At 46.5% G+C, this 14930-nt stretch overlaps 1 protein-coding gene across 1 annotated transcript in view; it reads right to left on the bottom strand.

Moving 5' to 3' along the window:
• The window catches only part of LOC146980516 (uncharacterized), a 528771-nt gene that overhangs the window by 493348 nt on the left and 20493 nt on the right, over positions 1 to 14930 (bottom strand). Inside the window, 2 exon segments of the mRNA XM_085787979.1 lie at positions 1708 to 1826; positions 9532 to 11377. Of these exon segments, the coding sequence (XP_085644105.1) occupies positions 1708 to 1826; positions 9532 to 11377 (1965 nt within the window).

Genomic DNA, 14930 nt, shown 5'->3' on the forward strand with positions numbered 1-14930 from the left:
AATCAAACCCACAATCTTAACCCTCTATGGTACCATGTTGCCCTCAGGCAACATACCACTTTTTGGCCTGTCACATCTCCACAATTCATCCCATTTAATGCTGTAATACTTTAAAAAAGAGAGGAGACCTTAGAGAACCAATAACAATGCTTTAATTTATCACATGACTTTCAAGAAGCCACTGAAACCCTTTTTGCAGACTTTTTCAAAGGAAACAGGTTTGCCACTTTGCTCCACTAAAACGGTCTGAAAACATACAGTAACTTCCTGGCCCTTTTTCATCTGGAAAAAAATGTATTTACACTAATAGATTAGTAAAGTTTAATTTTTAATAGTTCCATGCAATTTATTTACTTATTAAATAATGGAAACTTGTTAAAATGCACCTGTTGCCCCAAAGCAACAACGTACCATTATAGAAAATTGCAGTGTTGCCTTGAGGCGACAGTGAACCATTATGGAATCAATATTGCATTATGAGACTATGGTAGTGTGTGTTCAGGTGTAAATATGTTCAAAAACATATAATTCATCATAATTTTGTTTTTTATCCTTAATAAATGTGATTTTGGATGCAGTAAAGTAAACATCAGGCTATTATGATGATGATGAGGAAGATGAGAGTGAGAATGTGGATGAGGATGAAGCCAGTGAAGGTGAAAGTCTACAGAGACTGCTGTTTCTAATACAGTAGATGATGAACCGTAATGGTACAATGTTGCCTACAGTCAACAAATCCCCAAAACTTCCAAAAATAAATAATTTAAAAAAAATTCTTTAGATTATGTTTATTTAGTCTATTTTGAGACATAAAAACGCTCCAAACATTTTTTCCCCCACTGGCATCATGATGCAGCGTAGCTACCATAGAGGGTTAAGGTCAAGACAGAGCTGATCAGACAGACACATGATCATCTTTCTATAAGCACTGATATTGTCATTTAAGTGGTTGTGCAGTTCATTATGTGTTGAAAGGTAGCCTACTGAGTGCATTAAGAATAGTGTTAGAAAGGGTTTAACAAAAAAAAAAGAAAAGAAAACTAGACACCCCTAAAAATATGTTTTTATTTAATTTTATTGTGGCAGCAAATGGTATTTCAGTGCTCATTTCATTGTACTGTTGTTTTTGGTGTTAGCGCGATACTTTCTTATGTCAGTAGAGGGCGCCTTGCGCCTGAAAGGAACACAAAACCCCTTAGAGGAAGATCCTGCAGAATAAATCCTGCAGTCCTGCTAAACAGAAGCCGATGTCTTTCTGCCTCTTTGTGTTTACATACAGCTACTGACCTGGCGGCAGAGGCCATCGTGACCCTCCCTGACACCCCGAGGTCAGGGGGGTGATATCTATCTATCTATCTATCTATCTATCTATCTATCTATCTATCTATCTATCTATCTATCTATCTATCTATCTATCTATCTATCTATCTATCTATCTATCTACTCTATCTAACAGTATATCTATCTATCTATCTATCTATCTATCTATCTATCTATCTATCTATCTATCTATCTATCTATCTATCTATCTATCTATCTATCTATCTATCTATCTATCTATCTATCTACTCTATCTAACAGTATATCTATCTATCTATCTATCTATCTATCTATCTATCTATCTATCTATCTATCTATCTATCTATCTATCTATCTATCTATCTATCTATCTATCTATCTATCTATCTATCTATCAGTCTATCTCACCTGTAGCAGGTGCAGCAGCTGCTGTTTGTCTCCGTACACTGACATCAGAGGAGGGATCCTCAGACCTCCTTCCTCCGTCTCCTCCATGTTTCTCTCTGTTGGTTTGTTTCCTTCACTTCCTGTTGCTCCGTCAAAGCGCGGGAACGGAGACCGACGTCACGTCAGCAGCTTCACCTGTGTGTTTTACTGTCACACACCTGCAGGAAAAGCTCCGTGTCAAACTCCTCTTCACTTTACGGAGAAAAACAAATTTTACCGGCCGCTTCAGGAGCCCGTTGCTATGAGACCTCGGCTTGTTGTTAGGGACGGGCGTCATCAGCGCGCGCGCCACAGACGGGACTGCGGGCTTCTCCTAGCAACGATAAACTGTATCCTGGCAACCGCCTTAAAGTGAAGCGTTCTGTGGACGGTTCGTTTCTGTCGTTGGTTCGTGTTTACAACATTAAAACGTGTTGATACCAGTGTCTAACATGGATCCAAGGCAAGGCAAGGCAATTTTATTAGTATAGCCTGTTTTTACCTAGCCTGATGCATCAGCCGCTTATTTCATTACATTTCAAAAAGCGTCTGAACCTGAGCCATAGGGATTCGTTTGCTTCCGGGAGGCGGTTGCTTACATTTGCTTCAACTAATCGCTGCTGCTTGGTGGTCACGTGTGCTATACACCGGTTAAGCTCATAGGTTAATCTTGAGCGCTTGAGTTCAACGTCATCGCCTTCACTTACCCGTCTGTTCGCTGAGCGGACGGAGCAAACCGAAACGCATTGCTAGTGTCCTGACTACATTGTTGAGGCAAATGAAATTTGCCGGAACCAGTAGGCGGCGCTAGCCTGGCTAGTTTTTACCAACAGTTTGTCTCAAAGGGCTTTACATCCCATCATAACAACATCCTCTGTCCTTAGACCCTCACATCCACTGAGGAAAAACTCCATGGAAAACCCTTTTAACAGGGAAAACCAGGAGAAAGCTCAGGGTGAGCAACAGAGGAGGGATCCCTCACCCAGGACAGAGATGTTGTTACAGACAAGACAACAGTTTACAGTTTATGTCACAGAATGTGAGAATATAGGAGGTTATCCTGGTGTACAATGGAGCTCTGGTGGATCAATAACGTTATCTTTTATTTATTTATTTTTAAAGATAATACATCATCAAATAGTATCAATAACGTTATTGAATCATTTCTACTGTGTTGGATGACTTAAATAAGCAGTGTCAGGCCATAAACAGTGTTTCACTGTTTTTAAACTGGTGGAAAGTTGGATTAGATTAAAGTGTGTCAGGTGTGGAGTCAATAGGCTACAACAACTGGTTTGAACAACTTGTACCTGAACGACACCCACTGACACATTCCTTCACATTCCTTTTCCTAAATGAAGAGGAGGAGGAGGAAGAGCCATGAGAGCTACAGGTGTTGAACAGGTATGGCCAGTCAAAGTGAAAGTGTCAGGGAAGGAGGGAGGGAGGGACGGACGGACAGTAGGCAGGAGGGAGGGAGAGAGAGAGAAAGAGAGAAAAGCAGACCGGTCCTCATATCCTTAGACACTTACGAACCTCTCCCTTGCCCAGCCTTGGGTCCTGGCCGGGTATGGGTTACCTGGGGGTCCGAGGGGAGTCCAACGCAGAAGGTTTGGTTGAAATCGGGCCGGTGGTTTTGGAGAAAATGACCAAAAACCACACAGGCCATTTCGAAAGAAATAGGCCACTCCGCGGGTTACTTTTTTTTTTTGACCAAACATTTTTTTTTTTGACCAAAAATTAAAATTTCTCCAAACTCGGATATATCATCTGGGGGTCCGAGGGGAGTCCAACGCAGAAGGTTTGGTTGAAATCGGGCCGGTGGTTTTGGAGAAAATTACCAAAAACCACACAGGCCATTTTGAAAAAAATAGGCCACTCCGCGGGTTACTTTTTTTTTTTTTTTGACCAAACGTTTTTTTTTCCTCTTACGGACACCGTTGATCTGCAATGACATGTTACATAGAACTGTCACTAGAGGGCACTCCTGTACCAGAGTTGAGATCGAGTTAAATAAAAGGAAGATCTGCCTAGTGAAACAAGAAGTGGTCCGTGGTTATATTGGTCTTATAGTATAAGTTGGAGTAATACCTATCAAGACACAATAAAGTGGCGACGAGGATAAAGCGGCGGATGCGTGTATCCTGTGCTCATCGGGAAGAGGACTTTGAGCCAGCCGGTGTTTGTTTTTCCAACCCTTTTTGCCGTGCCTGTCGGAGGTTAGCAGAAAAGCTAACTAGCTTCACCGTCAAGGACGCAGCCTGGCAGTAAATGAAACAAAGGAGCCGTGAGTACAGTAAAGGGAACCGGAGCAGTAACTTGCCAATAAAGCTAAAATGGCTGGGCTGGTCGGCAGTGTTGGTCCCTATGATGAGAGGGAAGAGCAGTGGAGCTCTTATACGGAGCGTTTTGATTGCTTTGTCCAGGCAAACGACATTGATGATGACAAGCTTGTGCCAACATTTTTGAGCGTGGTGGGGCCGAAGACATTCAACTTGCTGCGTGGCCTGGTTCAGCCAGTAAAGCCCGTGACCATAAGCTATGAGAACATAGTGGCTACTTTAGCAGCTCACTTCGCACCGAAGCCCCTGTTAATTGCTGAACGTTTTCGTTTCCATAAGAGGAACCAAGAGGAAGGGGAGTCTGTAACAGTGTTTGTGGCTGCATTAAGGAAACTAGCAGAACATTGTGAGTTTGGGGATGTGCTTAATGACACAATCAGAGACAGACTCGTGTGTGGGCTGAGGAGTGAAGCGGCGCAGAAACGTTTGCTAACTGAAAGTGCACTTACCTTGGAGAAAGCTATTGAAATCAGCGTGTCCATGGAGTTAGCCGCCAAGGAATCTCATCAGCTAAATTCAAGTGCAAAACTCCACAAGGTCTCCACAGAAGAAAAGGGAGCACAGGGCAAATGTTACCGATGTGACAAAAGTGGACATTTTGCTGCAGAGTGTTGGAGTAAGGACATTAATTGCAGGAAGTGTGGAAAAAAGGGGCACATTGAACGTGCTTGTAAAAGCAAGGGAGCTGACAAGAAACCAAAACAATACAACCAGAAGCCCAAACACAGATTTAAAAAGAGACAGTCTGTACATAACATGCAGCAAGGCCACACCACTGCTACGGGCAGCAGCTCATCAGATGAGGCAGCAGTGTATGTATTGTCAGTTACTGGAGGACAAAATGGATACTGGGTTTCTCCAGTGCTGGATGGACGGCCAGTGCGCATGGAAATCGACACAGGTTCAGCAGTCTCCCTCGTGTCTGAGACTGTTTATAAGGAGACTTTGCAGCACATTCCCTTACAATCCTCCAGCCTCACCCTGAGAACCTACACTGGGGAGCCAGTACCAACAAAGGGGCAAATCGATGTCACAGTCCAGGTGAATGGCCAAACAGCTAAGCTACCACTGTATGTGGTTAAAGGAAATTTCCCTTCGCTGTTGGGCCGCTCTTGGCTTGAGAAGATCACATTGGACCGACCTGCAATTCACTTGCTGTGCAGAGGAGACGCAAGTCTGTCGGCTATTCTGAGCAAACATAGGGAAGTGTTCAAGGAAGAACTAGGGAGCATGAAAAACATCACAGTCAAAGTAAACGTTAAGCCTGGTAGCAGACCCAAGTTCTTCAAGGCAAGACCAGTTCCCTATGCAATAAAACCAAAGGTTGAAGCAGAGCTGGAATCGTTGATCAAGAGCGGAGTGCTGGAACCTGTCAGCCAGAGTGACTGGGCCACCCCAATAGTGCCGGTCATGAAAAAGGATGGATCGGTGCGGGTATGTGGAGATTTCAAAGTTACAATCAATCCGGTACTGGAAGTTGAACAGTACCCACTGCCCCACATTGATGATCTGTTTGCTGGCTTGGCAGGAGGAAAAAAATTCAGCAAGATTGACCTTAGCAAAGCCTACCTCCAGATGCATGTGGATGAAAAGTCAAGAGAGCTGCTTACAATAATCACCCACAAGGGCCTCTACCGGTACTGCAGACTACCATTTGGAATAACATCGGCCCCAGCTGTTTTCCAGCGTGCAATGGATCAGATATTGAGCGGACTGTCTGGAGTCCAATGCTATCTGGATGACATACTTGTCACGGGAAAGACAGACGAAGAGCATCTAACAAACCTGGATGCCACACTGCAGCGCTTGGAAGACTACGGACTCAGGGTCCGCAAATCCAAATGTGAATTCTTCCAGAATTCGGTTGAGTATTTGGGCTATGTGATTGACTCTGAGGGTTTGCACAAGGCGCCATCCAAGGTCAAGGCGATCGTGGACGCTCCAGCCCCTGAAAATGTGAGTCAGTTGCGCTCTTATCTTGGACTCCTAAACTATTATGGAAGGTTCATTCCAAGTTTATCCTCTCTGCTTAACCCACTGCATCAGCTATTGTGTCACAATAGACCCTGGAAATGGACACCGCAGTGTGAGAGGGCATTCGTTCAGACAAAGACTGCATTGTTAGGGTCCGATGCCCTGACTCATTTTGACCCCAAACTGCCTTTACAACTTGCATGTGATGCATCCCCCTACGGGGTGGGGGCAGTTGTTTCCCATATCATGGCTAATGGGGAGGAGCGCCTCAGCAAAGCAGAGAGCAGATATGCGCAAATTGAACGTGAAGCGCTGGGGATTGTCTTTGGGGTCCGAAAGTTCCACCAGTATCTTTTTGGGAGGAAGTTCATTCTTCTGACAGACCACCGTCCCCTGACAACAATCTTCGGGCCCCACACAGGCATTCCGTCCTTGGCTGCTAGCCGCATGCAGCGATGGGCCTTATTGTTGTCTGCTCACACCTATGATATAAAGTACCGGAAGTCGGAGTTGCATGCTAACGCAGATGGCCTGTCCAGGCTCCCCCTACCTGTGGATCATGCGGGTCACAGCAGGCCGACATCTTCTACTTCAGGCAAGTAGAGGAAGCTCCTATCACATCTACTCAAGTGAGACGACAGACCAGGAGGGACCCAGTGCTGTCAAAGCTGCTAAATGTGGTTATGAATGGAGGATTTGGGGATCTCCCAGAGCTAAAACCCTACATGACAAGACAGAGCGAGCTGTCTGTGCAGGCAGGATGTCTTCTATGGGGACACAGAGTGATTATTCCACCAGTGCTGCAGAAAAGGCTACTGCAGCAGCTGCGTACAGGCCACTGTGGTATCGTTCGCATGAAGGAGCTTGCCAGAAGCTACTTCTGGTGGCCAGGTCTTGATGGGCAAATTGAAGAAACAGCCAGAACATGTCCATCATGTCAAGCAGTCCGCTGCATGCCACAACCCGCCCCTCTTCATCCCTGGGATTGGCCAGGGGCACCCTGGCGACGCCTTCATGTTGACTTTGCTGGCCCATTCGAAGAGAGGATGTTCCTCGTGGTGGTGGATGCACATAGTAAGTGGCCAGAAGTGTCAATAATGAGATCAACGACAGCAGAGAAAACCATTGAGAAACTTGGTGAGATGTTCAGTCGATTTGGCTTTCCTGAACAACTGGTGAGCGATAATGGGCCCCAATTTATCTCACAAGAGTTCGAGAGATTCCTCGAGGCAAATGGGGTGCAACATATTTGCTCTTCTCCCTATCACCCCTCTACAAACGGACTAGCAGAGAGGTTTGTTCAGAGTTTGAAGCACGCTTTGAAGGCCTCACAGGGACAAGGCTCCCTTCATCAGCGACTGAACAGTTTCCTGCTGTCCTATAGGAATGTCCCACACTCAACCACAAAAGTTGCTCCTGCGGTACTTCTCATGAAGAAACAGCTCCGTACCAGTCTCGACCTTCTGAAACCACCTGGCACTAAAGAGACTGTGCTACAAAAGCAAGAAGCCCAGGTTGAGAGACGCAAACCAAGATCAAAGGGAAGGATTTTCCACCCAGGTGATCAGGTACTTGCACGCAACTACACCAACGGCCCAAAGTGGGTTCCTACTACTGTCATAGCACAGACAGGCCCTGTGTCTTATACAGTCAAAACCTGTGAGGACATTGTCTGGAGGAGACACGTGGACCAACTGCTTGCTGGAGCTACAGCACCCGAGGAAACTTGGCCAGTGAGTTGTGCTGGACCTGGCCAGCAGGTCAGTACAACTCAACTCACACGCACCCAGGACGTAGCACGTGCTGGGGAGCCCACTCTTTCTGGTGTTCCACCAGCGGATCCACAAACTGAACTGTTTCCATCCATGACACCAACGTCTGTTCCTGACACAGCCAGTGGGGGTACGCCAGATGGCAGTGCTACCCGCCACTATCCACAAAGAGAACGGCGGCCTCCTGAACGCCTAACTCTGTAGTGTGACATACCCAGGAGTATGGGGCAGAATAATCCCCAGGGTTATGTCAGGGTCTGAGTAGTCCACCTCATTCCCTTAGAAAAAAAAAAAAGAAAAAGAAAAAAGACGGACATTTTAAGTTGTGTATGATATGTGATAGCATGGCTGTATAGTTCAATGTTTTGTAATTGTGTTTACATACTTTTACAGTATTTGAGAATTGTTTATTTCTAGAACGCTCACAGCGACATGCTAAACAAGTTGGAGTACTGGAGGTGCTTCGTAGTTCTGTCAATGGTACCATACATGACATAACACCTTATGAGGTTGATGTTTGATTTAATTATTGTATGCAGGTGAAGTTGTTCATTAAGTGGGGAGGAGTATGTTATATATTGGGTTGATTAATGTCCTCTTACGGACACCGTTGATCTGCAATGACATGTTACATAGAACTGTCACTAGAGGGCACTCCTGTACCAGAGTTGAGATCGAGTTAAATAAAAGGAAGATCTGCCTAGTGAAACAAGAAGTGGTCCGTGGTTATATTGGTCTTATAGTATAAGTTGGAGTAATACCTATCAAGACACAATAACTTCACTCTAGTTCCAGGGTGCCATTGCGAAGGGCCGCCATTCCGAACGTTTACTTTAATATGTCGGAATGCTGGCCCTTAATTATTTATGGAAAAGGGGTGCCTTTCTGAAGTCAAACCACGAGAGAATCCGGTCAATTTTCAAAATAAAACACATTAGGAACAGCAGCCCCTTGGAAGGAATTTTCGGAATGGGGGTCGCCCCCCCTTCATTCTACATCAAGTGGTTGGCTCGCCATTGTGTCACGTCACTTCACTGGAAGGTCCAAACAAAAAATAAAAAATAAAAAAAACAAAAGAACAGAAAATCAAAAATACCTGACCTGTCAACAGACAGGGTCAGAGAAATGTCATCAGTGCTACGTCACTTCATAGTTTACGTTCGGGAACGTAAGCGACTGCATAGTTAGGTTTGCACATACGTCGCACCATAACAGCAAACGCAGCAGTTAACAGTTGCGTAATCATGACAAATTAAAAATGCTGCCATGTTATAGAACTTAATAAAAGAAAAGAAAATGTAATGCAGACTGATCAGCTCATTGTGAAACATAATTTATTGATGTGAATGTGGTGATTTCTGTACAGAGCCCCAGGCAGCGCTGCTCTGCTGTCCAATACACACATGAAGCTTCACTTTTCATTCAAACAAACTAATGTGACTGCTACAATTGTTAGATTTCATCAATGAGACCAACATTTATCTCCTATAAAGAATTTAACCAGCCGGCGGTAAACCTCTTAAAACCTGCGGGTTAGGGTTAGGTTTGGGGACGTCATCTGGTGGTTTGGGAAACACTGACATTTTTCAACATTTTTTAAAAACATTTTATTGACCAAACAACAAATCGATGAATCATTTACATATCAACAGGCTAATCAATGGTGAAAATAATCGTTAGTTGCTCAGGTGTAGGACCGTCCCGTCCCGTCCTCTAGCTGCTGTGGAGCTGCTGGTGTTTCTTCAGGTTGTTGGACTGGCTGAAGGCCTTCCCACACTGCCCACAAACGTATGGTTTTTCTCTGGTGTGGACACGTTGGTGGGCCGTTAATTTTCCTAAGGTAGTGAACCCCTTCCCACACTGCCCACACACGTACGGCCTCTCTCCGGTGTGGATGCGCTGATGGATCGTTAACTCTTTGGAGGTAGCGAACGCCTTCCCACACTGCTCACAGCTGTACGGCTTCTCTCCGGTGTGGATGCGCCGGTGGGCCGTTAAATTTCCGGAGCTAGCGTAGGCCTTTCCGCACTGTTCGCAGCTGTACGGCTTCTCTCCGGTGTGGATGCGCCGATGGATCGTTAACTGTCCGGAGCTCTTGAACCCCTTCCCACACTGCTCGCAGCTGTACGGCTTCTCTCCAGTGTGGATGCGCCGGTGAGCCGTTAATTGTCCGGAGGTAACAAACCCCTTCCCACACTGCTCGCAGCTGTACGGCTTCTCTCCGGTGTGGTAGCGCTGATGGATCGTTAACTCTTTGGAGGTAGCGAACGCCTTCCCACACTGCTCACAGCTGAACGGCTTCTCTCCGGTGTGACCGCGCTGGTGGGCCGTTAAATGTCCGGAGGTAGCGAACGCCTTCTCGCAGTGGTTGCAGCTGAACGGCCTCTCTCCGGTGTGGACACGCCGCCGATGGACTGTTAACGCTCCGGAGTGAGTGAACGCCCTCCCACACTGCTCACAGCTGTAGAGCTTTTCTCCGGTGTGGACACGCCGATGGGCTGTTAACGCTCCGGATTGAGTGAACGCCTTCCCACACTGCTCGCAGCTGTATGGCCTCTCTCCAGTGTGGACGCGCCGATGGATCGTTAACTCTCTGGAGGTGGCGAACCCCTTCCCACACTGCTCACAGCTGTACGGCCTCTCTCTGTTGTGGACACGCTGGTGGGCCATTAACTGTCTGGAGGTAGCGAACGCCTTCCCACACTGCTCACAGCTGTACGGCTTCTCTCCGGAGTGGATGCGCCGGTGGACCCTTAAAGTTGAGGAGCTAGCGAAGGCCTTTCTGCACTGCTCGCAGTTGTACGGCTTCTCTCCGGTGTGGATGCGCCGATGGATCGTTAACCTTCTGGAGGTAGCGAACGCCTTCCCACACTGCTCACAGCTGTAGAGCTTTTCTCCGGTGTGGACGCGCCGATGGACTGTTAACGCTCCGGGTTGAGTGAACCCCTTCCCACACTGCTCACAGCTGTATGGTTTCTCTCCAGTGTGGATGCGCCGGTGGGTCATTAAATTTGAGAAGCGAGCGAAAGCCTTTCCGCACTGTTCGCAGCCGTACGGCCTCTCTCTGGTGTGGACGCGCTGGTGGGTCCTTAAATTTGAGGAGCTAGCGAACCCCTTCCCACACTGCTCGCAGCTGTACGGCTTCTCTCCGGTGTGGATGCGCCGGTGGACTGCTAAATGTCCGGCGTTAGCGAACGCCTTCCCACACTGTTCGCAGCTGTACGGCTTCTCTCTGGTGTGGATCCGCTGGTGAATTTTCAGGGTGTACGCCCTTGTGAAGGCGGCGCCACACTGCTCACAGCTGTACGGCTTCTCTTTGGTGTGGACGTGCTGGTGGACCATTAATTGTCTGGAGCTAGCGAACCCCTTCCCACACTGCTCGCAGCTGTACGGCCTCTCTCTGGTGTGGACCCGCCGGTGGACCCTTAAATTTGAGGAGCTAGCGAACCCCTTCCCACACTGCTCACAGCTGTACGGCTTCTCTCCGGCGTGGACGCGCCGGTGGGCCGTTAATTGTCTGGAGGTAGCGAACCCCTTCCCACACTGCTCGCACCTGTACGCCGTCTTTCCACATTGGCGCTGCCGGCGGTGAGCGTTCAGATGAACTGAGGTCCTGAACGTGTTCCCACACCCATTACAGCTGTGTGGTTTCACCTTGGTGTGGTCCTGTTTCTATGGCAACAGACAGGGAGAGAGAGAATGAATAAATGATGGATGATGGATGGACATTTGTTTTCCTTTTTAAATTCTTCATTAAACCAGCACTAAGGAACTTTTCAACCTTCATAAAATATTTTCATAACTTTTGTGATGATACATTGACCTACAACAAGTTGAATGACACCTCTGTCGTGGCCTGAGGGGGTCTGTATCTCTTTCTCTGGCACTAAGCAACTTTGAGGAGCATGGTAGGAACCCGGCTCTCACTTTACTTTCACTTTTGCGAGTCACAACAAGGAGGGAACAGGCAAAACGGCACTTTAGCAATGGATTATGTTTGTGTTTTCACTTTGAAATGATCCACTGGAAACAGAAACTTAGTTTTGATGTCTTCTGTTAATTTTAATGCAGGATATTTACAGGGCTTCACGCTAGTGTTCATGGGAAATGGAGTCTTCCTTCAGGCAAAACACTACCGCTTTGGTCCACAGGCACCGCCAAACTCAACCAAAACTGAAAGTTCTTTAGTACTGCTTTAAGGGTGCACAGAAAAGAAAAATGAATTTGATTCCACTATGGCCAGTGATATTGGATCCGTCATCCGTCAATCAAACGTCTGAGACACACAGACACACACACCGAGCTTGGTCTTACCCCAAACACTGAATATCCTGCCCGCTTGATAACGACGAGGAGATGGGCATGAGGGAGGGGGATGGAGGATGAGAATGGCGAATGATTGGCCAGTGTTAGAGGCTACGCAATTATATTTTTCATTTTCACAGTGGACTGTTGCAGTTACATTCAGCAGTTGCTGCAAGTTTACAGTTGGAAAATGTAAATGTAATTGATTGATTGATTAATGGTAATTGGTAATTTATGTACGTAGGCTACAGAGCACCAAGGCAGCACCTTTCTTCTGTCTAATGCAGCTTCACCTTTCGTTCAAACAATGCGGCGGCCACAATTGTTAGACTTCATCAATGAGACCAGCATTTATCTCCCAAAAAGCCGGCCGGCGGTAACCCTCTAAAAAACATGCGGGGAAATTTAATTAGCCGCAGATAATCCCACCGTGCTGATATACGGTACAACAGCACGACCTCCAGTGTGATATTGCTTTTATACAACAGTGCTACGAGCGCATTTTAGAACAGTAATAAACTACAAGAGATTATGATTTGTTTGTTTAATTAATCATTTATTTGGCTCCGCCAACAGAAATAGTTCCGCAACTGGAAGGGAGACAAGGCTGTTGCCAGGCAACACATAAACATTAAAGGTGTACAGAAAAGAAAATTGAATTTGAGCCCACTCTGGGTCATAAAATTAGTGTAGTAACTCATCTATCAGACGATGTAGGCCAAACTTTGTGCAAAATTCTATTTTTGAGTAAATCCGTGATGAAAGTGTGTATTTTAGTGTAGTTTTTTTTTTCGTATTGGATAATGCAGGCGCACGGATTATACGTCAGCCTGTACACGATTCACTAGCCACTGATATTGGATCCGTAATCCGTCATTCAAACGTCTGAGACACGCACACACACACGGAGCTCGGGCTCGCCCCAAACTTTGAATATCCCGCCCGCTCGATAACGACCAATCAAATTCATTTTCCTTACTCGGGTAAACTCGTGTTGCAGCTCGTGACAACTCGGCGCGACAAACGGGACAAACGGCCATTTCTGTACACCTTTAAACTAGCTTGCTACCAAGGGGGCAGTTGTCGGTCTGAGAAGTGAAGCTCACTTCCGCATTCAAAAACCTGCAATCCCCCTGGCTGTCGCTGGGGGCTGGCTCCAGAAGGGAGCAACTCCAATTGAGCCCCATGTTAAAATAGCCGATTTTACAGCTTAAAAAAACATATTTACAGCCTGGTACATTTTATTTTTTTGGTCTGAATCGATAGTTTCTACCCCCGCACACACTCTGAGGGGGGTGAATTTTTTTAAAACTCTACCGTTTTACTATTATTAGGTTTAAAGTTCTGGCCAATCAGGGCGCAGAACCGTTGAGTGACAGGTCCGGCGACCGCTGCTACGAGGCCAGTGGGCGGGCTCTCGGCCGGCCAACGGCCGCACCGCTCCAAATATGGCAAGTAGAATCCAACATGGCGTGGTTCAAACCCCCGTAGTAGCGGCACAAAACAGACTCCCCCAAACCAATGGGTGACGTCACGGACGCTACGTCCATTCTTTTTACAGTCTATGCTTGCTATTAGCTACAAGCTTCTCCACCGAGCTGCTTCCAGTGCTGGTTCTGGTTCTGAGCCCGTGTCTGATCAGCACCGGAGCAACAGGACCAGCGTGAAGACACAGAGACGTTATCGATACCGTATTACATCTGTTTATCTGCTATGTAATCAATATAAACACAGTTGAAGCTAAGTAGCTGAGCTACGTGGCTAACAACAGCTAACGCTAATATCAAAACACATCGCCGTCAAAACGTAGTTGCCCCCGCGGCGATTTTTTTCCAGTCGGGTTTAGTAGAGATTTATCTCCAATTAGACGGACCAGGTCAGGTCCAGGTTTTAATGTTCAGGTCCGTTTCTAACTGTAGCAGCAGCAGAGAGATGGAGCAGCTCCTGTATGGGGAGCCTGGCTCTGACTTAGCTCCTGTCCAGCTGAACAGCGGAGTGATAATGTCCGTAAAAAGTCGCAGTGCTACGTCTCTTGTCCAATCAAATTGCTCGGTTGGGACCGGTCGGAACTAACTGTTGTATAAAATTTATTATACAACAGTTAGTTCCGACCGGTCCCAACCGAGCAATTTGATTGGACAAGAGACGTTCCATGAGTGCTGATATACAGTATAACAGCACTGCGACTTTTTACGGACGTTATCACTCCGCTGTTCAGCTGGACAGGAGCTAAGTCAGAGCCAGGCTCCCCATACAGGAGCTGCCCCATCTCTCTGCTGCTACTACAGTTAGAAACGGACCTGAACATTAAAACCTGGACCTGACCCGGTCAGTCTAATTGGAGATAAATCTCTACTCTACTCGGCTGGAAAAAAAATCACCGCGGGGGCAACTACGTTTTGACGGTGATGAGTTTTGATATTAGCGTTAGCTGTTGTTAGCCACGTAGCTCAGCTACTTAGCTTCAACTGTGTTTATATTGATTACATAGCAGATAAACAAATGTAATACGGTATCGATAACGTCCCTGTGTCTTCACGCTGGTCCTGTTGCTCCGGTGCTGATCAGACACGGGCTCAGAACCAGAACCAGAACCAGCACTGGAAGCAGCTCGGTGGAAAAGCTGGTAGCTAGTAGCTAGCTAGTTTAATGTTTATGTGTTGCCTGGCAACAGCCTTCTCTCCCTTCCAGTTGCAGAACTATTTCTGTTGGCGGAGCCAAATAAATGATTAAATAAACAAACAAATCATAATCTCTTGTAGTTTATTACTGTTCTAAAATGCGCTCGTAGCACTGTTGTATAAAAGCAATA

The sequence above is a fragment of the Trachurus japonicus genome, chromosome 9, assembly GCF_045865225.1.
Source record: "Trachurus japonicus isolate A0001 chromosome 9, Traja_1.0".
Lineage (NCBI taxonomy): Eukaryota > Metazoa > Chordata > Actinopteri > Carangiformes > Carangidae > Trachurus > Trachurus japonicus.